Genomic DNA, 25,999 nt, shown 5'->3' with positions numbered 1-25,999 from the left:
AATTCAAAAAGAGTCACGTACTACCTGGAGGGGTGGGATAGGGAGGGTGGGAGGGAGGGAGACACAAGAGGGAAGAGATATGGGAACATATGTATATGTATAACTGATTCACTTTGTTATAAAGCAGAAACTAACACACAATTGTAAAGCAATTATACCCCAATAAAGATGTTAAAAAAAAAAAAAAAGAGTCATGTACCACAATGATCATTGCAGCTCTATTTACAATAGCCAGGACATGGAAGCAACCTAAGTGTCCATCGACAGATGAATGGATAAAGAAGATGTGGCACATATATACAATGGAATATTACTCAGCCATAAAAAGATATGAAATTGAGTTATTTGTAGTGAGGTGGATGGACCTAGAGTCTGTCATACAGAGTGAAGTAAGTCAGAAAGAAAAAAAGAAATACCATATGCTAACACATATACATGGAATCGGAAAAAAAAAAAAGGTACTGATGAACCTACTTGCAGGGCAGGAATAAAAAGGCAGACATATAAAATGGACTTGACATGGGGTGGGAGGGCGAAGCTGGGGTGAAGTGAGAGACATATATTACACTACCAAATGTAAACTAGATAGCTGGTGGGAAGCAGCAGCATAGCACAGGGAGATCAGCTCAGTGCTTTGTGATGACCTAGATGGGTGGGATAGGGAGGGTGGGAGGGAGGCTCAAGAGTGAGGGCATATGGGGACGTGTGTATGCATATGGCTGATTCTCCTTGTTGTGCAACAGAAACTAACACAGTATTGTGTAGCAATTATACTCCAATAAAGAGCTACTCAAAAAAAAAAAAAAAAAAAAAGAATCCACATGCTAATGCAGGGGACACAGGTTTGAGCCCTGGTCCGCGAAGATCCCACATGCCACAGAGCAACTAAGCCCATGCACCACAACTACTGAGCCACAACTACTGAAGCCCGCGTGCCTAGAGCCCGTGCTCTGCAACGAGAAGTCCACGCACCACAACAAAGAGTAGCCCCTGCTTGCCGCAACTAGAGAAAGCCCGTGCGCAGCAACGAAGACCCAACGCAGCCAAAAATAAATAAACCTATTAAAAAAAAAAAGAAATGGACTAAAAAAATCAACAGGGTGTGCAGCTCCACTAAAAAAATGATCTCAGACATTACTGAGTAATGATGTTTATACAAAGTTATTCTAGGTGACTAACATTGTTTGCCAAATAAATACTTTAGCAGGTCTCTGGAAACATTAATCCAGAGTGTAAAAAACATGCACCACAGTTAAACCAAAGTCTATTTCCTTTTGTTTGATTTTGTTAGTTTTTTCAAGGTCTGTCCCAACACCCTAAAACCCACACATTCCGTATCTCCCAGAGGGGAGAGAAAGCAAACAGCTGGAAATTTAGGAATGGCACAGTCTGACCCCAGTCAGCTCGTAGGTGCACTACTCAACCTGAGCCTGAGTGAATGGTATGGTCACCAAAGCCCTGAGCAGAGCAGATGCTACAGAAATGTATATAAAACCAGTGTGCCAGGAAAAGTGGAACTATAGAGCTAATTTGAGCACTTTTTCTTTGTAATTTAGTTTGGTTAAAAGATTTGGAGCATTTATCTATTAGAGGAAACAGTTAAGAGCTTCTATGCATAGGCAGTCCTTCTTCACTGAATAACTGGAGATGCTACCTGCCTGTGACATCTTCAGCATCTGTTGAACACCCTGATAGATTTGTCAGGGGTGACATTTGGGGATGCTGCCACCGCAGCAGTTGAATGACAAAGAGGGGTGCATACGTATGTATGTATGTGTGCATATGTAGATGTCCATTCCAAATGAAGTCTCCACCATGGCTGAGCAGTCAACAGATGGCCTTGCAGTCATTCTTAGGTGAACACAAATCTGGTTCAGGAGACATGTGGTTATCAGAAAAGTGTTAACCAATCACCATCCCTCCCTTTATCTTTCAGGCAGGTGTTAAATAGAGTACATCTGGTTGCCAGGAATCCTACTGCATCTTTCTGTCCTCCAGCATACATGGGAATTTTCTGAATCCAAAGGAATATACAGGCTTGTTGGACTCTCGTCAGATGTAGAGCAGTTGTTTCCAACTTTCTCCTGCTGCCACACTATTAGAATGAACCACCATCTCCATCAGCCGTGCATCCCACACACATAAGAGATTCTCAGACGGGGCCTAAGGTACATCCATCCCATCCAGCCCAAAAGGTCATACGCGGAGTGCAGGAGAGGAGCAGGTTAAGTATAAGAAAGCACGTCCCGGAGATCTGATATGTCTCCCAGCCAACACCCAGCCCCACCTACCAGTTTCCCTCACACCCCTTTCCTTGTTCGCTTTTCTTCAGGAAAACAAACTGCTCTCTTCCCATAATCTCCTGTTATCTTCATACTTCAAGACTAAACTCTATTTTGGGTTCAAGTCTTCTTACCTCCATCCACTTGTAACAGCTGCTCAGATGTCAGTGGCAAATCGTTTTTTCATACTTATACGTGTAAAATCTTTGGGGTTGGTCAGGGCTCCACTGCCACCTATTCCTGTTTCTCATCTTTTGGAATGTTTTTTTGTAAAACGCTGCCAGTTTTGCCATTGTCATGTCAAGGTAACCATACAGCCATAACACAAATCCTAACTATAAGGGCAATACATCAAAACAATTACTAGAGGCCAGCCTGCTGTTCAGATGGGGTCCTGGGCTGACACCACAGTCGAGGGTCAGGTCCAGAAGGTCAAGTTGCCACTTCAGTGTGTCCTAGGACTGACTCAGACCACCAAAATCCCGGGGAGCTGATATATCACCCCACTTGTGAGGCTCCAATGCTCATACATGTTATCAAGGTCCTCCTTTTTTAGTTATAAAACTATTTCTATTTTTTAATGTCTTTTTTTGTTTTGTCTGCATTGGGTCTTCGTTGTTGTGCGTGGGCTTTCTCTAGTTGAGTCCAGTGGGGGTTACTCTTTGTTGCAGTGCCCGGGCTTCTCACTGCGGTGGCTTCTCTTGTTGTGGAGCATGGGCTCTAGGCACTCGGGCTTCAGTAGTTGTGGCACGTGGGCTCAGTAGCTGCAGCTCGTGGGCTGTAGAGCACAGGCTCAGTAGTTGTGGTGCACGGGCTTAGGTGCTCCGCAGCATGTGGGATCTTCGCGGACCATGGCGCAAACCTGTGTCCCCTGCAACGGCAGGCGGATTCTTAACCCCTGTGCCACCAGGGAAGTCCCTATTTTTATTTTTAAAAGAGGTGTTTTATTTGGTGAGCAGGGAATCCCAGCAAAGGAAATTAAGAGGGTCTTGTAAACTATGTCACTTAGGCTGCAAAATGCCTGATGAACTACACTTAGTCCTTGAAACAGCACCTGTCTTCACAGCAGTCATACTTTTTATCTTCTAGTTTTCCAACTCACTTAGGTAAAGTTGCTTAAACAATGAAAATTATTAGTATCTAATTCTCCTCAAGATTCTATGGGGACCATTATCTTTTGTTTACCACACTGTTCTTAAGACAGATTACAATAAAATCATTTGATGAAAATACCGTCTGAAAATATGTCGATTCAGGAGGCTGACAGAAGTTAAAGCTTTCTTTCTGAACTTAAACCTCAGAGAAATAGGTAACTTTAAAAAAATGGATGAATAGATTTCTAAATATAAAATGGAGACAATTCAATCTTAAAACTCAAACAGAATACTGAAAACATTTATTAATAGAAAAAAGTTCAATGCATCCTACAGAATGAAAATGCTCAATCTTTTCCTATAGATACTTAAAACTAGTGAGCCCACTTTTCATTAATATTTGCTAAAATCTATGTAGCAGCCTGTAGATTTAGTTATTTGTTCAGGACCAAAGTGAAGCCAAAGCCACAAAAAACAGAGATTAAACTAAACTGTGAGTAGCTGTTTAAAAAAAAGACTACGTACACATAAATAGGATTACACACTTTAATCTGATTGACATGGAGGAAGTAGGGAGGACGTGAAAGAAATTTAGTTTCAGCTCTGCTTTACACATAACCAAAGGCTCCTTTTCCAAAAAGTAAACCTGAGGTTTCAAAAACCATATTTTATCAGAATACTTCAGGAAAGCATACTATGTGTAATCCAGGAAATACATTATTTGCAGAATAGGAAAATCATCACAGGCAATAAAAGATTAAAACAAAAGAAAGCACCAGGGCTTTGAGCAGGTCTAAGGTGAGTATATCTGCAGAAACAATGTAAATGTTCTTGACTGGCTGCTATGGAAACATGCTAATGAGGACTGGTCCACATCTTATCATTTTTTAAAACATGTTTCTTTGGAAAAATGGCAATAGTGGCTGAGAGTGAAGCCATCCTTTAGACACCCAGCTTATTGGCCTGGGTGAGAACAACTTTGAGAACTGGCATAAAAGCAGAGGTCTCACTGAAGTTGCTGGTGCTAACTATGTGGGTATGGATGGTCAATCCTTCTGAGTAGTTTCGAGTCTCAATGCTCCTTGCGATGTTGTGTAAACCATTGATGATTGTTGGTGAAAGCTGAAATAAAGGTGGAATTGAGAGAGAGAATTAAATTAAGGAAGAATTTTCCATGAGACCCTCTATAAACATTAAACCCTGATATTTAAGAGGAGCTTGAAATAAACATTATTAAAAAAATGTATAAACTGGTGAGCATTTCCAGAAAGCTTCTCGAACCAAACAACACTTAAGTTATAAAATGGAACCATGACAAAATGATTTATGTAAGGAATTATTTACGAATTATACATGTATGACAAGCCAGGTATTTCCTTACAGAAAAGCCAGATTTCCTTCCCCAAGTTGAAATGTTAATGTCTCTCTCCACTTAAGAGTTTTAATTCTTATTATTTTAGATAACTTAACTACTTTAAATAACTAAATTATTTTAGATACTGTCTCACACCTTTTAAAATTTTTCCTATGTACATGAAGGAGTTTAAAGATTCTTAATCATGACATCTCGAAGTAGGGGCCCAATTTACTCTAAAACCTTGTAGACAATAGAAACCTTGCACTTCTGGTCCACTGCCATTAGGAGGGCAACAGTCCTCACCATGTACTCAATCTGCCAGTTCTTAACTGCTTTTCATAATCCTGTCATCTCTTAAAATCATAAGACCTCTAGTTTTTTTTCCCCCCATGTCATTACTTGGCATACATGTCCATACTTTTCAGAGAAGACTTTATTTTGGATCAGTCCATGGGCCACACCACTTCCACTGTTATATCAACTTTCTCTGGTTTGGCTCTCATGAGATAAATGGTTATTTTTAGCTGATGGCATTGATATGGGGAATGGGGAAGAGAAATGCTAAAATGCATAAATGTGAAAGGTCTCAATTCTTTTTTTCTCTCCTAGTGCTTTCATTAATAAAACAAAACAATTCTAGAAAGGAATGCAGAGGTTGGGAGGGACAAGAGAACAGAACACACAGGGCATTTACTCCTTACTGCCAACCATCTTCATAGTTATACACATTGATCTGCTCAATTTGTGGTTACCTTTGGCTTTGCCTTTGTGTAATAGCTATTCTAAAAGAAAAGGTTCAGAGTCTTAGACTATGAGAGAGATTACAGATTTGGTCTCTGGAAAACAGAGTAGCTGCCCACTCTCTGATTTCTTAATTCAAGGGACATATAAAAATGAATAGAAGGCCAGTTACCGTAGGACCAGTACAGGCCAGTTTGTATATCTGCCCTTTGTTATAAAAAAAGGCTAAAAATTCTCTCTCCCTCTTAACACACACACTTCTCTCTCCCTCTTAACACACACACACACACACACACACACACACACACACACACACACACACACACACACACACACACACACACACACACACACACACACACACACACACACACACACACACACACACACTGCCCTATCCCCTTATCCCCCGTGACTGAAATGTAAGATTTAGACAGAGAAAAGCCCATTCTATGAACTGTCATGATCATTTTGTCCCCACGCATACTATATTACATGCAAGTGCTGATGAGACACTTATTTTACTAGCAACCAGGAATAAATGATTATCATAAATCCTTCTTTTCCCCACAAACTTACTGTCTGTTCCCTAAGTTTATCATATAGAAACTCCAAACGTTTGCTGGCATCATCTAGCTTCCTCTTGGTTTGCTGCAGGAGAGAAAAAACAGGTATGTTATGTATGAACAATAACTTTTATCCCAAGAACTTGCCTTATCTCATTTCACTAAACCTTACAGTCATGATGTTGGAGAGCTTCATTTTATAAAGAAATGGAGATAGCTAAGACCGATGAACTTGGACAGATTATTAGAACAGAGATCAGTAATCTATTAAGGCAGGGAGGGCAAGAAACTGAGACCCTTCCTCCTAGTATGCAAAATGGAGCACTGGCTGGATTCCACGGGGACTGCAACTCACTTGAGGTGTGTGAGTGTCCATCTACACTATATCCACAAGCAACAGGAGGGGCCATCTGGAGGCAGCAATGGGTCAGTGTACTACAGAAAAGAAGGTCTAACAGTTACTGTAAATTAAATAAAATGAACATTATGGGAGCTAGAAGGCAAACATACAGGTGAACTGTGGAATCTCAAAAGTACTACTTATACACTCAGTCACATTTGGTACATTTAATCCTGTCTTATTCTGGGCCTTTAAAACACAAAAAAAAGGAGAAAATTATCTTTTGGTGACTTAAGATTATTAAGAGGGAAGTGTTAAAATGAGTTCTTAAATTAAGGAGTCCTCCTACCCTCATCCTAGTACTGTAAGTGTAGTGAGAGAAAATTATCCTAAACGTAAAGGTTTAAAATTATACTGTGATTAACTTAATATCTACATTATGCAACAGCCTTAAAAGTGACATTGCTTTTCAATATTTATTGAGGGACTACTACATGCCATGCTGGGACAGTGTTGTGTCTCATGGATCTCATATTCTATTGGGTGGGAAAAAGATACTAAATAAACAATATATTGTATGTCAGATGGTGATGTGTGCCATGAAGAAAAGTTAACAGGGTAAGGGGGTCAGCAGTGTTGGCAGTATGACGTGGTAAGAAAGTCCTGATGGCTAATGGGACATCTGAGCAGACACCAGGAACAAGTGAGCAAGAGCTCTGCAGTTCTGTGAGGAAGAATTCCAGGCAGAAGGAGCAACAGGTACAAAGTCTCGGACGCTGACACATTCTTGGTATGTTTGAGGAGGGCATGTCAGTGTGTCTGAAGAGGAGTGCAGAAGAGGTGAAGCCATCGAGGATAACCTTACAAACTAAGTTGTGCTGCAAAATTACTTTGTGCTGTTTGGACATAACTGAAGTAGAAATAAGAATAAAGTCATACTATAAAAATGATTTCAAGTATTGATTAAAATGGACTTCTGTGGAGGGTTCAAAGTTAATCCCACCTAGCTACCAGCAGGAGTCCTGCCTCCCCAACTAGCGACAGGAACAGTTTGTCTTTCTCTTCTGCCCAGGGGTCCTGGATAACCAGAAGGGAGGTGATATGGTGACCCAGCGGAGGTGAAGTTCAACAAAAATTTATTAAGCTAGGCCATGTACGAGGTGTCCTCCCAACCTCTGTTTACATTAACTCATGCCTGAAGGAAGACTGGAGTTTTCCCACATTTTTATTATGATTCCTCCATTTTGTATGATGAGGACCTCTCTGCCTAGGAGACACTGTACACTTACCTGTTTAACAGCTTCACCTGTTCTCTGTTCCTAGCTTCGTCCTTCCATCACTCCCAGAATGCCAGGCGCTAAGGTTTATGTTAACTTTCCCCTGCCTCTGCTTTCCTGACACTTTCAGTACAGGGAATTGCTTTCCAAAAGACTAGCAGAAGGCTGTACATATTACTACTCAATGTTTGATGAAACAACAAATTCTAGAAGCTGTTTTTCAAGCAGACAACTGGCCAGTGACTAAATAAACATATTCAATGTTTGTTGGCAGAAAGTGACATTTCACCTAAAACAAAACTGGCTTTGTGGAATTTTTGTTGTTGCCAATACAGTCATCCTCTAATAAACTGAGTAAAATCAGTTACTTTGACTATGAATATGACTCCAATATCTAAAGCACTTAACTATTTTTAAGGTCTTTGCAAAGTTAAAGACTGTCTATCTACTTTTAAAAGCTTTGATGTAAGCTCAGAAAGAACCCCCAAATCTGAGTTTCACCATTCTGTTGTATTTTTGTGCTACGCATAAGGTTTGCCGATGAGACTCAGGGCAGCATAGTGGTTGAAAGCATGAATTCTGGAGCCAGACTAGGTTCGAATGCTGGCTCTGCCTTAATTATTATGTAAATGCTTTTTGCCTTAATTCCCTCCTCTGTTAATAAATATGACAAACCTACCTACCATGAGGTTGTTTTAAGGATTAAAGTTATATGTAAAAAGCAGTTGAATGTGTTTTTATATGTACAGCAAACTATATATAAGTGCTAGCTTTACAATTTTTGCATAAACTTTCAAAATACATCTTGTAAGACTTTAAGCAATCATTATAGAAGCGCTCCATAAGGGATTCTTTTAATTAAGCAAAATAAAAAATACATACAGGATCTGTGGCTGAAGAGAGGCAGCGCTGAATAAGATCCTCAAATGTGGTCTTTAGAATGAGGTGTTCATCTGGAATAGGTTTCTTGGTAATTTTTTCTGTTGGCAAAGACTGCACATGCTGGAATAAATAATACCATAAAATGACTAGAAATGACCAGAAGCTACCTATACACAAAGCCCTGAATATGTGATAAAGAGAAACCAACAACCTTGTAGATAGGCTATTCAAAATCAAATGAAAAATTAACATGTGAAATCACTTGGGATAAGCAAACATAAAAATCAGATATTCAGTAGAAGATACAGGTACTCCTTCTACAGCTTCTATTTTCAAAAATAGGATTGGATATAAAGTATTTGATTAATTATGGAACATATGTTGATCACTATTTTATATAACTGATAGGAAGGAGACCTGTGCCAGTTGAAAATAAAAAGAACAAGGCAATTACAAAGTTGGCTGGTTGGAGTGGCTGCTTGCTTTGCTTGTTGGCTCATTTTTTTTTTTTTGGTGTACGCGGGCCTCTCACTGTTGTGGCCTCTCCCGTTGCAGAGCACAGGCTCCGGACACGCAGCCTCAGCGGCCATGGCTCACGGGCCCAGCCGCTCCGTGGCATGTGGGATCTTCCCGGACCGGGACATGAACCAGTGTCCCCTGCATCGGCAGGCGGACTCTCAACCACTGCGCCACCAGGGAAGCCCTTTTTTTTTTTTTTAAAGCATTTTATGGTAACATTTTTTTGTTGTTGTTAGTTTCTGCTTTATAACAAAATGAATCAGTTATACATATACATATGTTCCCATATCTCTTCCCTCTTGCGTCTCCCTCCCTCCCACCCTCCCTATCTCACCCCTCCAGGCAGTCACAAAGCACCGAGCTGATCTCTCTGTGCTATGCGGCTGCTTCCCACTAGCTATCTACCTTACGTTTGGTAGTGTATATATGTCCATGCCTCTCTCTCGCTTTGTCACAGCTTACCCTTCCCCCTCCCCATATCCTCAAGTCCATGCTCTAGTAGGTCTGTGTCTTTATTCCTGTCTTACCCCTAGGTTCCTCATGACATGTTTATCCTGACATTCTTCTATTCTTTGGTTTACCCTTGGAGGGTGTTAACTGGGCTATTATCAAACTGCAAGATTAAACCAAAGGTTAGGATAGAAGAGTCCATGATCTTACTGAATGTACAGATGGGAAAACAAAGAAGGAATGTATAAGTGTTTAAAGTTTTGACTGATTAGTTCATTCATAGAAAACATTAAGCAATTATGTATTAGGTATTGGCTAAGTATTGGTGAGCCAATACGGAAATGATCTCATCCCTCAGGGAGTTTACAGGGTGATGGAAGAGAGAGAAAGTTTTAAAATGTCATAAATGTATGTAAAATAGCAACTGTGGTTAAGTTAACATCACTGGAACCAAGAGACAATATAATTGGGATTTAACTGAGGGGAAGGCTCTTTAAGGAAATTATATCAGAAGGATAAGTAGGAGTTAACCAGTTAAATGGGGAAGGAAATGCATTCCAGACAGAAGAACGTGTACACAGGAAGGATCATGATACAAGGGACTGAAAGGAGGTCACGGTAACTGGAGCAGAGAGAGACAGCAAGGAAGAGTATGAGCTGAGAGAATCCAGACAATGTGAAATATTTTGGTCTTTATCCTGCGAACAATGGGAAGCTGTAACGTTTTAAGCAATGAGGAGATGAGACCAGATAAGAGATGGGTGAAAGTAGATGCTGGCCGACCAACTAGAGGCTCCTGCACTGCTTGAGACTGGAGATGAAGGTAGCATGGACTAGACTGGAAATGTAGAGAAGGGATTTGAGAGAGATTTTTAAGTAATATAGCAAGATTTAGGGATAGCTCTGAAAAACAGGTTAAAGGAAGAAGAATATAAAGATGATGCCCAGGTTTTTGGCTGGATTAAATAGGAAGGATTATGGTGCCATTAATTCAAACAGGACACACCAAAAGACGACTAGGTTTGGAAGGAAGACTATGAATTAGATTCTGGATATGTTAAGTGTGAGGTGCCTCAGAGACATCTAAGTGGACAGGAAGGTGGATATTATGGCCTGGCTGAACACACACATCCATGAAGCTCTCCCTTTCAATGGCAACTGAGGTTCTGGTCAGATGAGTATAGCATGAGCACCCAGGTCTAAACAAAAGTGAATGGCTTCACAAACACCACAGACTTGTAATTATAAAAATTAACAGTGCATCTTTATAATTTTATATATTCTTGTGGAAAGAAGAAGGTCCTCCCACCTCCATCAAAACACTTGTTTTTATAATGCAACTGTTAATGTTTAGAAGTTCCTTAGGCAGAAATCTCTTAACAGCAAAACATACTCTTGTGGTAGAGATATAATCTTTACAAATTTGACTTTAGAGAGTCAAAGACAATAACAGACAGAAGAGCTAGTTTTATAATTGGGCAGGATTTATTTCATCTTATGTTGAACTGTGACCCAACCTCTTTACTTTTCATGAACAGATCAAAATGTTTATCTTTGTATGTCTAAGTCAGTTATATGGAAATATGGTAGACTTTTCATCATCTAGAGCCTTGCCAACTAGCTGTTTGTATGTGAAAAGCAACCACAAATTTATATCTCCATCTAAAGATATGGCTCTCTTATTAGCTCTTACACATACACAAGAAAATATATAACTCATTACATTTTTATTTTATATTTTAAAGGAAAAAACCTTTGGAAACAGCTTCTGCTTAGCAACCTTGGATGCAAATATGGATTCAACTGATCTTAAATTGCGGCTACTGATTAGATCAAATGAAATACTGTAATTGCCAAGTTACTGTTAACATATACTAGTAAATACATAAGCTCCTTCTGGAAAGTTTGTATGTGGCCTTGTCATTGAAAAATAATATACATACATGAACAATCTTAAAAAAAAGTTATTATTTTTAAGTTGCCTAAATTGAAATCAAATTGAGATAATAATAAAGGTATAACCATAAAAGTTAAAACATTAAGAAAACATACCGAAATAAAGCCATCTCCCACTTCCACAGATTTACTGTTACCTGCATGGTATTTCCAATAGGAGCTCCAGGGGCACCTTCAATATTGGGCTTTGAAAAAGACGGAGGCATGCCTGGTTGACTGAGGGGTTGCTGTATGCCATGGAAGGGCTGGCCACCTGGAAGGTGTGGCTGTGGGAATGAAGCTTGGCTTGATAGTGGTACTGGAGCTGAAGGTTGTTGCTGCAGCATCTGTGACTGGTGGTCACCCAAGGGGTTCATGATTGGTGATGTGATGGGAACAGGAGGCGTAAAGTTCTCAGGCATCTTTTAAAAGAAATAGAAGGCACCAAGAGTAAGGAAAAAAACGGTATGATGACAACATTTCCTCAGCTTTAAATAAGGGAGTTAGCCATTTGGAGCAACATGGATGGACCTAGAGATTATCACACTAAGTGAAGTAAGTCAGAAAGAGAAAGACAAATACCATATGGTATCACTTATATGTGGAATCTAAAATATGACACAGATGAACCTATCTATGAAACAGAAACAGAATCAGGGATATAGAGAACAGACTGGTGGTTGCCAAGGGGGTTGGGGGAGAGTTGGAATGGGAGGGTGGGGTTAGCAAATGTAAGCTTTTATATATAGAATGGTTAAATAACAAGGTCCTACTGTACAGCACAGAGAACTATATTCTATATCCTATGATAAACCATATGGAAAAGAACATATTTAAAAAAGAATGTATATACACATACATGTATAACTGAATCACTTTGCTGTACAGCAGTAATTAACAACACTGTAAATCAACTATACTTCAATAAAAAAATTTAAAAAAATAAATAAGGGAGTTAGACTATTCCATGGTTAAAAAAATTTTTTTTAAATAACAGGAGAACACTTTTTAAAATGAAATTTTATGCAGAATTTTAGAGAAAAACATAAAAAGTAAAGCTAATCTGGCTAAGAGGGCTGGGAGCTCAAACCTGGACCTTTGTTTCCCCTTTACCTTCCACACTTATCCCATAATGGGCCAAAACCATGGTGTTTTTGAAAGAGGATGTCAAAGTCTGGAGAATTATATCTAGCCATACTGGGATCAGATATGCCAAATATGTGTTTGTTTAATGTGATCAGATGTAATACCTTTTTCCTAGATCATTAAGTGATACCTACTTAGTGATCAATCACACTCAAAGTAGTAGATTAAATTTCTGATTATCATTGATCTCATTTTGGGGGGGGGGTTTGCTCATTTAGTATCTCCCAATTTTATATTCTGGCCTCTCATTACTATACTTGGGGGACAGAAATCACTAGGAGTAAAAAAAAAAAAAAAAAAGTCTTGGGGTAAAAGAAGAATCTTAAGTTATGCTCTAACAGCTCTCAACAGTTACTAACATCTAAATGATGCTCAACTACAAGGCTATTTCGTTTCATATTATATGTGATAGACAAAAATAGTCCAAAATATAATTACAAATTCATGATTACTGTTAGAACCCAAAACCAAAGTAACTCCTAAAAAAAAAACCACTTGAGAAGCATGAAATTTTGTTTCCTACTCTTTGAAAAAGATGTGCTGGGAATTTACATCTTGTTTTTTAAAAAGGGTTTAATTCATATCACCATACTATTTTGTACTTTCTTTCCTTCCCTTCATGGATTAGAAGATGTAAGTTGAAATACACATATTAAGTATATCAGTCAGTCAGCTTTGCCTTTAAAGGAACAGTGAAGTGTGGTGTGCTTCAGGTGGCTACATGATTGACAGGACACCTGTAGGCAACTGAAGAGACATCTTTTTCTAGTACCTTCTTCTTCTTGGGTACTCTGTTCAAAGCTGGAGGATCATTCCAACCATTCTGAGAACCTATAACAGATAATAGAAGGCATTTTCCTTTAGAATCCTGAAAAAAAGAAAACTAAACTGTATCTATCATATAATACCTTCAAACTTTACTTTCACCCTGAGATAACTGTCACAAAAGTTTTACCAGCTGAGCTGCTGGGATCACTATGTAGCCCTGGACTCTCAAACTCATTACCTCTAATAATCACAGGGCCTTGGCTTAGAAAGCAGCATATCCTGACATTATTTCCTTTTAAAGTGAAAGAGTTGTACTAAATTTAAGGATAGTGAAGTTTTTATGTCTATATTGGTATATAAGCTTCAAACAATTCTCTCCTAATAAAGAAAAAATAAATCACCTGAGTCTGCTAAAAAAAAAAAAGGCTTCTGATATATTGCACACACAAAAAAAGAAAAAAAGTAGCAATCTCCTATTTTCCCAGAGAGCAATTCAGCATACCCAAATCATCCACATGGTAGAAACACTGTTAAAAAAACAAACAGAGCCCAACTACGCAACACCAGTATGTTTTATCACCTTTGCATTAAGAACAACCTATAAAGTAGAAAAAGGCATCAAATATCTGTGGTAAGATTTTTTTTTTTTAAATACCACACACACAAAAAAAATTTCCAGGCTGGCAGTAAATATAAAATTAAACTACTGTCACCTTTAGGAAATTTCCTCCCCCCCCAAATCTCCCAAAACCTGTCATCTCAAAGTGAGAAATGAACATAGGTAGCAGAACTCATTAAGGTACTTAATGCCTATATCTTAAAAAAAATTTCTTTTAAACATCTTTATTAAATGCCTGTATCTTTAAAGAAAAAAGGAATAAAACATGCCAGAGATAGGATAATTACTAAATCAAAATATAATCATTTTACATCTTATTAGGTTTTGTGTATGTGTATATGTAAAAGCAAAACCTTCTTCTTCTTTCAATAAATTAAACATTCTTTCAGTATTATACTTTTGCTTGTTTTATTGATATCCACGATATTAAATCACAACAAAATTGCTTAGCAAACCAAATAACATAATGTCATAGAAATTTTTTAAAAACAAGATCTTCTCCTAACCAGCATGCACTCATTTGCCTTGATTTTAAAAGTAGAATTAATTTTCTACAACGTGACTAGGAGACAGAGCACCAAATGAGCCTCAAAACACTCAAGAACTAATCACAAAATATTAAACCACATGATGCTATTTGCTTAACAAATTCTTCAAGTTCTCATTAAACACAGACTAATCATTCAAATCTCTCCCATCACCTTCTAATCTTTCTTATATCTAAGACAATCTTGGTATAGCCTTGTCTTTCAGTCTGTATAACAGACAACTTTTATGATTCAAGATCATTTGTGTCACTATGTTAATTCAATCAGTTCTAAGATTTGATCAGATTTAGGAATATTATCGGCTTTAAAGTTCACATGCATAATTGTGAATATCCACTCATTAATTAGAGTCAGTGATTCAAAGATTTCCAAAGATATATTTTGTAACTAATTCACCTTCCAACATAGATGCCTGGTCTTGCATAGACTGATTTTCTGTAGACAAAATGTAAAAGTGACTTAAACAGTACTATCATCAAAGACATTCTAAACTCTACTCACTTTTTTTTGAATTTCTGAATTTTATTTTATTTTTTATATAGCAGTTTCTTATTAGCTATCCATTTTATACATATTAGTGCATATATGTCAACCCCAATCTCCCAATTCATCCCACCACCACCACCCCCTACCCCACCACTTTCCCCCACTTGGTGTCCATACGTTCGTTCTCTACATCTGTGTCTCTATTTCTGCCCTGCAAACTGTAAACTCTACTCATTTTATAATTGTTTCTCCTCCCTCCATCAACCCCAAGAAAGAACTAATTTTATAAGGGAATAAAACTTACTTTTTAATGAAGTCATGTGAAATGGTTTCTATCTAATTAAGAGAGTAATCAGTTTGTGGGCAAAGCTAATTCATTTAAATGTGTCAGATCCAATCAACTCTTAAACACTATTTTTTTCTCTCACTGTGCCAGCTGTCTCTTTTAAGAGAAAATTTTGTTCCTTCCTATTTAAAACAACATTATTTCCCTAATTGTTTGCACAGATGACTTTTCTACTATTTGATCAATGAAGCTCAGTAATATCATGGTGCGGGGAGGGCTGAGAGCACTTCCTAACATATTATAACTGTGTCCATTTTAGTATTTTTTAAAGCTGTGAATCCAAATCAGGTGAAGATCTTGTAAAAATGCAGATTCTAATTCACTAGGTATAGCGTAGGGCCTGAGATTCTATTGCTTCAGCCAGCTCCCAGGTAATGCCAATGCTGCTGGTCCAAATCCTCTTTAAGTAGTAGGGTTTTAAAGAGAAATGGGAGGATTTCTACATTGTCGTGCGGACTTCAACACTACATTGATAAAGATAATAAGCATGTTAGACAATCTTAACAAGGAGGTGCTACTTTATTGCTGGATTTGGGAGGCCCCAAGGATCTGCATTCTGAAGGAACTAATTTCTGGGGTCACACCATGAGTATGAGCATAAATGGGAACAGGCCCAGTAAATATGTAACCATCCCATATGGTCTTTTCTATAAGAATATACAGATTTGCAGACTGTTTAGCACAAATCTTCCAGAAATCACTACTTCTCTTAAAAGAACTGAAGTCTCTGGCAGTGGACAAGAGGAAAGAAGGCTGAGAACTAATACAGCAATTCCAAAATTGTCGGATATTCAGGATTGGTCCAGGTCCAGCCTCCAATCAAAAGCATGCAGTGTAGATACATCATATGAACACACAACTTAGGGGAATTCAACTATCTTCACTTGGGGAGAGAGAAATCAAGAGAATGTAGCATTAACTAGTGAGTTCAATTCAGTTTGAGCTCTACTCAAGAAGCATATGCCCCAGAGGAACTGTGAGGTGGGAGAACTAATCCCACAGTTTGAAATTTCACTGTATGGAGCTAAGGATAGATGTTGTTCATACAATATGGCTTCTAACCACAAGCAACTTCTTCATGAGGGCTTAACTGAAGAAAGGGGTGATCACGGATAACTGACTCTAAGTGATTTATTTTTGTCTTAAATGATGACTTTACAATTTAACTCCCCATGCAAGATATGACCTCATAGCACTACAGTTAATAAATCCCTGGGAGTCACTGTGTGTGCATTATGACAGAGGACAGACCTGATTTGCAACTACTGATGTACTCTCTAGCACCAGACTTCAGCTTCTGGGCTGAGGGGGACACTATACAGTGCATCCCCAAGATCTACATCTGCAGATGCAACCAACTGAGGATCAAAAACAATCAGGGGGCTTCCCTGGTGGTGCAGTGGTTGCGAGTCCGTCTGCCGATGCAGGGGACGCGGGTTCGTGCCCTGGTCCGGGAAGATCCCACATGCCACGGAGCGGCTGGATCCGTGAGCCATGGCCGCTGAGCCTGTGTGTCTGGAGCCTGTGCTCCACAATGGGAGAGGCCACAACAGTGAGAAGCCCACGTACCGGGGGGGGGGGGGGGGTGCGGGGGGGTGCGGGGGGGGGGAACAATTCAGGAAGGAAAAAAATCCAAAAAGTTCCCAAAAGCAAAGCTTGAATTTGCTGCAAGCATTTACACTGTATTGGGTATTATTAGCAATCTGGACATAAAAGTATATGTGCGTAGGTTATATGCAAATACTACGCCACATTATATAAAGGACTTGAGCATCCTTGGATTTTGGAATTGGGGCGGGGCAGGGGGGAGTCGACGGTGTGAAAAACCTAAAAGTACTGGAGGTACCCTGGCCTTGCTCAGTTTTTTCAGGGAGCAGTCTCAACAACATGCCTCCTCTCTAGCCCTATGAAACGTGGGAGCAGAAGGTGAGACCAGTTTTTCCTCTAACCTCTCATGGCAGTGATCTTAGCCTTGGATATTAAAGCCTGAGGGGGTATCCTGATTTCACCAACTATTAGCAGCACAAAAAAGTATGTGGAACAATTTCATATGACCCTTTGGTAGAATGACACCAAAGTTATAATGAAATCAAATTAAATTGAAAGTTACGAGTAAAACTGAATGAAATAAGAAACAAAAAGATTTTCAACAGGAACATATAGCCAGTTGGCTATCCCTCATAACTTGAGGGTAGGCTGCCTGTTGAATTGAAAATAACGATTGTACAATAATCAAAGTTCCCACCAAAATATATGCCTAACTGGCCCCTCCTAACCTCAAACCATGCAATATATTTAGCAATATGTTTTATTTCAGCCCAGAAAAATCCTTGTTCAAATCTCTGATCAATTTAACAGTTTTATCTTAGCTATGATTCTAACCCCTCAATAGTTTTGCTTTTATATCTTTAAATTGTTTAAATATGACTTTTTAAAAACACAATTAAATTGACCTCTACTTTATTGAGACACACTTTAATAGCAACACTAGGTAAAGAAAACTAAATGAAGAACATGAATATCTACAGGAGACAGTATTGTGGGGGTTCATTACGGATGTGCAAAATGATACTCTTGGTCAATATTTTTAAAAAAACATAGCAGAGACTAATCTTGGACATAATTCTCTCATAAAACTAGTAAGGGAAGATAATCTTTTTTACCTTTTCAAAAAACCTTAAAAATGGGCATAAATCTCTTTCTTACTCTTTTTAAACATGACAATAACTTTAAAGAACATTGAAAAATGGTTCATGGTGTAATATTAAGGAAAGTAGTAAGATGTAAATTATGAGTGTATGTGCGAGTTATGATCTCAATTCTTTAAAAATGCATGCACACAATAAGATACTACTATCTTCACACCCATTAGAATGGCGAGAATTAAAAACAAAAACAAAAAAACAGAAAACAACAAGTGTTGGTGTGGATGTGGAGAAATTGGACCCTTACGCATTGCTGGTGAAAATGTAAAATAGTGCCACCACTTCAAAAAATTAAACACTGAATTACTATTTGATCCAGTAATTCCATTTCTGGGTATATACCCAAAAGAACTGAAACCAGGGACTTGAATAGATATTTGTATACTCATGTTCACAGCAGCATTATTCACGACAGCCAAAATGCCCATGTGCAGGTTAATGGATAAACAAAATGTGGTACATACTTAGAGTGGAATATTACTCAGCTTTAAAAATGAAATTCTGATACATGCTATAATATGGATGAATCTTAAAGACAGTGAAACAGCCAGTTACAAGAAGAAAAAACTGTACGACTACTTATATGAGGTACCTAGAATACATACATAGAAACAAAGTAAAACGGTGGTTACCAGGGGTTGGGGAAAACAGGAGGTTTTTAATGGCTACATAATTTCAGTATGGGATGACAAAAAAGTTCCCTAGTTAGCGGTGATGATTGTACAATAATGTAAATGCACTTGATGTCACTTAAAAATGATTAAAATGGTAAATTTTATGTTATATATATTCAACATTAAAAGAACTTTAATACATGCATACATACATATATGTGTGCATATATGTGTATGAAGGGAATAAATACACCTAAATTATTAGTGGTTATACATGGGTGGCAGAATTACAGATAATTTTAATTTTATTCTCTATACTATTTGAGGTCTTTCAAAATCCTACAATAAAAAATTAATAAAAATCAAGGGAACATTAACTTAAAAACTGAATATGGCATGTCACTGGATTCTGGAGACCCTTATCCACCTTAGTGTAGGGATTAGTCCTCCACATGGTCTTTAGGGAAGGAAGAGAGAAGCGCTTGGTCTCACACACAGAAGTGGAGTTGCTACCATCTTTACTTCAATCTCACCTCTCACTGGGAACCTTCTCAAGGTGTCCTTGCATAACGGTAGGATCTAGGCACTGGCTAAGATACTTTCAGTGGATTCACAGAAAAATATTAGTGCCAATGGTATGGAGACTTTTGGCTAAAAGATAATTTGAGACAGAGAGAATACAGCATCCTTGTTAATCATATACCTCCCCCTTCCCCGTTAGCCTCACACGTCACATTTTAAAAAAGGCATCACAAAATTAAAAATTTATATTTAGAAAGAATGAATCCTTAAGGTCATTTTCCAATGACATGCGATAAAACAAATTTATCCAAAGAAAAATAAGGAAGGCTATCATGCTCCTTTCCTTTGTTTAAAGGGTTAAAAACCAGGTACTTATAGTTTGACTACGGAGTGTTTATCAAAATTAAAAAAAAAATTTTTTTTTCAGCACACTGTTTCACGAAAATATGCAATATTATGCCCCTTCAAGACTCTTCTATGTGAAGGAGCACAAGACTATATATATATATATATATATATATATATATATATAGACCCAAATTAAATTTTCCATTGTTTAATGAAATCAATACTGTTTACTCAAAAACAGCTTCATGAGAGCTTGTCATTTTATCAGAAAATTTTTCTAAGTAAACTTCTTGGGCCTTCACATTTGAAAGTGCTCTTCCTTAGTAACTAGTATACATTAAACCAGGGACAAAAACAAAAGGTGGGGGGATACCAGCAGTATCTTACTTATACTGGACAGTAGAGCTAGGAAAACTTCCTGCTTTTTGTGCTGCCACCACTGAAACATGTTGCACTATACTAACTTAGGCTGTTAGCACTTTATACATAGAACTTGGAGACAGCCTCTTTTCCTTGCCTCTGATTCTGCCATGCTGCTCACAATCCGTTTTGCAGAACCAGCTCCGGATTAACCTCCCTAAAGTACCCTTTGACCATGCCTCTCAGTAGTTCAAACTCCTCCACTAGAATTTTTCTTCTTACTGTATGAAGTGTAAATTTCTTCCCCTGACATTTAATGTTTTCCAAAATTTGGCCCCAATACAAATTTTATGTTCCAACTTACAACAAAGCTATGTGCTGTTCACTAGAAATGTACTGTACTTTTCTGCCTTCCTACCTGTGCCTAGAATAATTCTGATTATAGACTGAACAGGTTCTCATTAAGAATTTACTGAATGAATGTTTTGATAATTGTAACATGAGTTTCTCTGAGCAGTGGGCACATAATTTTTTGTTTCACTAATAGTTACAGGGCTTGAAAATCCTACTGTCTATCAAGAAGAATCCACCGGATAAGTGGAATTTCCAAGTCCCGTAGAAAACCATGATATAATAATCTAAGACATATTAGGACAAAGATAAAACTTTTAGTCACAGTTATCTGTATAACCTAAGCAAACTTTTTAGGAAATCAAAAAATAAAAATAAGGTAAAGCTCTAACTGTTAATTAAAATACAGGGACTACTAACATGCAAGAGGTAACAAAGCAGCTAGCTTAGTGCATGCTGAGTATTGAAAAATGTATGGCTTCATCTTCCTATTAGTTACTCTGCTTCTCAGCCAGGTTAGAACACTGTTACTTTGTACATAAGCAAAGACTTTATTATATGGCCAAATGCCCTTTAGCTTAAGGAGGAAAAAAATACCCATGCAAATATCTAACTTAGATGATGAAGTAACAAATGCTTAAAATAGTGATGCTAAATGTTTCTGTAATTCCAACACTGATAGCTATTTCTACCCCTTTCATCAGGACTAGACTATCTGGTAAAGAATAATGAACATGGGCTCTGAAGACTGAGAGACTGGGGTATCTCAGTTGTATCTCAACTTGGAGACTATCACTGTGCAATCATGAAAACATTATACATAACCCTAGGAAACTCAAGCTTCCTCATGGCAATTTTTAAAAAAATAATTATTCCTATTTCTCATGGTTATGAGAAAAAAGAAAATATATGGCAGTGCTGGTACATGTCCAATGTATGTTCAATAAATGATAATTCACTTTCCTACTTCACTGTACCACTTTCTTATGTGGGAATTTACTTGAATCCATCTTTCACTCAAGCTATTACCCAACTATTCAGAATATATACTGCTTTCACTCATCCAGGTTTTAAAAGGTAATTTTTTGAACTCTACAATTGAATTAACACTCCTCTCTAAATATCAACCTATTGAAATATCTGTATTGAAAATTATACAAATTTTATTTGTGCAGTAAAGGCTGATACATGTTGTGTGTATGATTTTTGGTACTTTGGACTTTAATATTATATATCAAAGAAGAGAGAAGGAGATATGTGTATAATTCTGGATCCATAAGACTTCCAAGAAAAAAAATACTTCCTCAATAAATCCTATTATATGTTCAGTGTTTTCAGTTATTAAAGCTACTACTTAGCAGATAAAAAGAGAACAACATATACTGGACTTCCAGGAATAACTTCAGTATTAGAAAGCAAGACTCACTCCTGTTTTGCCCCTCTAGTTTAAAACCATCAATTATAATCTGAAAAGGAAACTATTTTCAAATACCCTTAGTAACAAGTATACATTAAAGCAGGGACAAAAAAAAAAAGGAACAGAGCTCTAATTTTGAGCGATGTGTTATCACAGCTAACTTTGCAGTCACTGTCCCCAAATGCTCTCAATGTACTAATGCATTCAATCTCTTCATAAGCTTATCAGTACATACTATTATTATTATGAGGAAACTGAGGCTTAAAGTTAAGTAACTTACTCAAGGTCACATAACTAGAAAGGAGTGAAGCTGTCGTACAAACACAGGAAGTCTGATTCCAAAGTCTGAATTCTTTACTATGTTAGTGGTTCTTGCCCCGATTCATTGATCTCTTTTTGTAATACTTCTGAGGTCCCTTTTACAATCCTAACATGAAAATCAGATAATATTACCCTTATAAAAAATTAATAGAATGCTTTAATTGTAACATGAAAGATAAAAAGAATTTATAAAATGTGTGTTTACTATAAAAATAATTTTAAATTATGATTTTAATTAGAAAATTTCAGGCAGAACTATACTGCCAACAACAACAAAAATGCCTAGAAATTTCCAAAATGTTTGTGAGGGTAGAATTGTCCTAATGGAGAGAATCCCTGCACTACTGTATACTTTCTGCTGTCTTAGAGATTCTGTCAGAGTTGCATTCTTTCACTTTTTTCCTTTCAATACACATGTCGAGATCCTTGCTCACCTTTACAAACAAACATAATTACAAAATTTGTACAGCCTCATTTCTTAAAATCTGAAAATTCAGGAAGAACACAGAGTATCGTTTTACTCTGGCAAAGAAATTAGTGTCAATTAAATCTAGTTCCAACCCCCACTTATCTGGCCAACTAATTTCTTACCGCTTATTTTAAATTCAATGGCAGATTATATGCTCTTACCCTTTTAAAGCTCTAAAGCTTTCCTCTTTTAGCAACTAAAGTTCATTATGGGAAAATCACACTTTTAGAAATAGTTTTAGAATTTGTTATACAATTAAATCAATACCTCACACTGCCCAGTTTACAGTTAGAAATAATTCCCCTCCATCCACCCACGTGATCACGAAAAAATAAAAGACGGAGCCAAACCAAGTCCCTTTCAAGCGCAGACCTGTTCTCTGGGATGCAGGCAGCTCGCCAGCAGCAGGCAGTGTACCTGTTGCTCCAGGAGCCAGCGCATAAGCTGAAGATGACGGTGGAGCTCCTGGTCCGCCATGCTGGAAGGATGCTCCAGAGGAAGGAGGAGGAGGGAAAGAGGCAGTGGAGCTGGAGGTAGGTGGAGAGGCCTGGTGCTGTGCTGTGTATAGTTGAGACTGCCCAGAATAGGAAGAAGCAGAAGATATGTACGGGGTGTTAGGGTAAGCGTTTGAAGCAGAAGGAGCAACAGGTTGCTGAGGTCGATACACTGCTGACCCCCCTGTTCCGAAGGAATACTGCTGGGCTGGTTGATAAGCTACACCAAGGAGAAGAAACAGAAATTTTAATTAGTTACTAATTTATTCAGACAGCAACAGAAAACCAAAGTTATCTCATTCTATGGAAATTATTTTCAATTCTTCTAATAATAAGCTACAACCAAACATTACCCACTTAAAACAGGTTATGCTTTTAATAGTCTGGATGCCCTAACTATACCAAAAGTCACTGGATCCAGTCTTTGAACCCTGACATCTCCAGACTGCTGCTGGCTATGAAAATCTTTGAGTCATCAGACCCAAGAACCAGAAGACTGACCCTTTTCTGAGACATCCTGTTCCTGTGAAGACTGCAGTGATACCTACTAGCCATCAGATGGAGCCATGCAGGAATTACACATCCAAAGCAGTCCCCTCTACAGTAAAAGTTAAGGGAGCTTGGTGGCAGCTCAAGACCTCTTCCACCATAACAACTGTAGGGTGAGCACTATTGTTATGAATCAGATACCTTCTCCAACATCTAGTAAAATCATCAGCTACTCAAATTCTGGGTTTGAGCACAGTTCCAGATTAATAAGCAACTCTGTATGATCCCTGACAAGACAATTATTATATTTCTTACACTGTACAAAGTTGGTTAATAAGCAATCAGACAGCCAACTAATGTTTTAATGCAAAGACCTGAACCCAGATACCATTACCTTTTGTGTGACCATGGGTAGAATATGAACCTCTGCAGAGGGAATCTAACAGAACTGTGCTCATCCTACTCTGAAGACAGCACTTTCACACTGAGCACTGAGTGAAAAGCTGTATCAAATTTGTACTCATGTTAAGTAAGAACACACATCTTAGGAGCACAGAACACGCTCGTTAAGATTAGATCTTGCTAGGTAACATCCTCGTGTTTTACAGTAGTTGTTCAGTCATATAATTGTCCACTCTGAGGTCTGCATTTTTGCTTGTTTTAAATTTTAAAATAGAGGTGATGTTTTACTTTGCAAGTGTAGTTTCTTAAAAAAAAATGAAAGCCAATAGGGGAAAGGTCATTATTATACATTTGTCAAAATTCACAAAGTGTCTGACACCAAGAGGGAACCCTAAGATAAACTACTCCAAGCAAAAATGCTGAGTCAGTGTAGGCTCACTGACTGTAACAAACAGACCACCGTGGTGCACGATGTCTGTGGTGGGGAGGCTGTGCACGGAGGCAGGAGGTATACCGAGACTTCCTGTACTTTCCACTCAACTTTGCTGTGAGCCTAAAACTGCTCTAAAAAATAGTCTGTTTCCTAAAAAAATTAAATAAATGGAAGACGACAACAAATGCCCCTTGGAACCAATTTTCCAAAAATGATTTGCATCATCTTGCCTAAAGGAAAAGAATATGTACTAAATAATTTCTAAAATTCTATTTTTTTATACCAAAATCATGGGACAATTGACTCACTTTAACAGGCTCAGGAATAAGAGCCAACTGTTCTGAATGGACTGACACAGGAGCTGTTTCCTAGCATGTTGATTCAGGATGCCTCCCAGGGAAACCATGCTTTGCTATAGCAAGGACTCAAGTCCTACACAGAATGGTTCTTTCTTTACTTGTTAAAACTGATTTGATCATGGCTTTGGAGCTTCAAAGTAAACAGTTACTACACTAGATAAGACAAGACATGCTGCTGTGACAGGACTTCAGGGTCACACTACTTACGCTGTGGCTGTGGATAAGGTGGTACCTGGGTGTGCATATGACCAGGAGATGTGGGAAGCTGAGCTGTGGCAACATTTGGATTAACATTCCCATGCATTATGAAGCCTGGAGGTGGAGGATTTTCTCCCTAGGAAATGAGAATATGGTAGAAAGGAGGATTACATTTGGAACCAAGAATCTTACCAGATGGATTTATAATCTTTGAAATGTAATTAAAAAAAAAAAACTTTGTGTAAAAAAATTGCATTTTGTGCATACTATCTTCTTCAAGACACATTTTCTGAGCAACACATTTTGTGTGATTTAAAGATTAGACAGGTCCAAAGTAATAATAACAATGAATGGCAAGAGATGCTAACAGCCTCATAAAATAGGATCTATGATATTTATAGTAAGTCACTAGGATTTTCCATCTCTACTGAAGTCCATCCACGACTAATGCTTCGAAAATATTAAGTATAAATGCTACAAGGAGATATTATCTTCTCTACGATGCTAAAAAAAAAAAGAAGAAGAGGAGGAGGAAGAAGAAGAAGAAAGGAAAAAATATTCAGTGAAATCAGATTTAAACCATTGATAGAACCTTGGTTGATGTTTTTCTAGTTCAAGTCAATTTAGAACTGCAAAAGAAGAGGAGAGTGATAAGAAAATAAATTAATTGTGCTAAAAACTGCTTCTTGCATCCTAAAGGCACTAAAATGCAATAAGCAGATAGACAGATGGGGGGAGGGGAACTTAAGGGAGGTGGGTAGAGAATATATAACTATATATTTAGGTGAGCAGAATTCTGCTCAAAGAGGAATAATGAAGGATATACCTGTGTATCAGAGGGAGAGGCTGCAGGTGGATGGCTGGGAAGGGCGGTAGGAGTTTTGTTACTCCAGGTAGTGACAGTGGGGGCAATTCTAACCTGAATTGAACAAAGAAATACCAATCACAGAACATAAAACATGAAAATGTTAAAAGAAGAAAAAAAAAAACCCAACAGGCATTAATAGCCAGATGCAAAGCAAAAAATAAGAACAGCAAGATAGCACACATTAGCCAGGCAATTGCTTTCAAGGTAGCTGGGATTCCAAAAGAAAAAAACACCTTTCATAACAGAACAGGGGAAGGGAGGTAGTAGAAAAATCAGTATGAAAACTAAATCAA

General features: G+C 37.9%; 1 protein-coding gene across 13 annotated transcripts in view; it reads right to left on the bottom strand.

The window, feature by feature from the left end:
* Positions 1 to 3,908: 3,908 nt before the first annotated feature.
* The window catches only part of SEC31A (SEC31 homolog A, COPII coat complex component), a 64,529-nt gene continuing 42,438 nt past the window's right edge, over positions 3,909 to 25,999 (bottom strand). For 3 of the 13 annotated variants that reach the window (XM_082652748.1, XM_082652750.1, XM_082652743.1), the window contains 7 exons: positions 24,848 to 24,974; positions 22,836 to 23,177; positions 13,362 to 13,420; positions 11,602 to 11,865; positions 8,540 to 8,659; positions 6,054 to 6,125; positions 3,909 to 4,498 (listed from right to left, as the gene is read on the bottom strand). In XM_082652748.1, coding sequence (XP_082508874.1) covers positions 4,319 to 4,498; positions 6,054 to 6,125; positions 8,540 to 8,659; positions 11,602 to 11,865; positions 13,362 to 13,420; positions 22,836 to 23,177; positions 24,848 to 24,974 — 1,164 coding nt within the window. In that variant the 3' untranslated portion in view covers positions 3,909 to 4,318. Of the gene's footprint in view, positions 4,499 to 6,053; positions 6,126 to 8,539; positions 8,660 to 11,601; positions 11,866 to 13,361; positions 13,421 to 14,920; positions 14,960 to 22,835; positions 23,178 to 24,847; positions 24,975 to 25,664; positions 25,758 to 25,999 lie in introns of all 13 variants that reach the window. The other 10 variants (XM_082652749.1, XM_082652751.1, XM_082652744.1 and 7 more) reach the window with 6 other exon arrangements.

This window comes from Grampus griseus, assembly GCF_964374135.1.
Source record: "Grampus griseus genome assembly, chromosome: 4".
In the NCBI taxonomy this organism is placed as follows: domain Eukaryota; kingdom Metazoa; phylum Chordata; class Mammalia; order Artiodactyla; family Delphinidae; genus Grampus; species Grampus griseus.
This window is presented reverse-complemented; position numbering and strand designations above follow the sequence as displayed.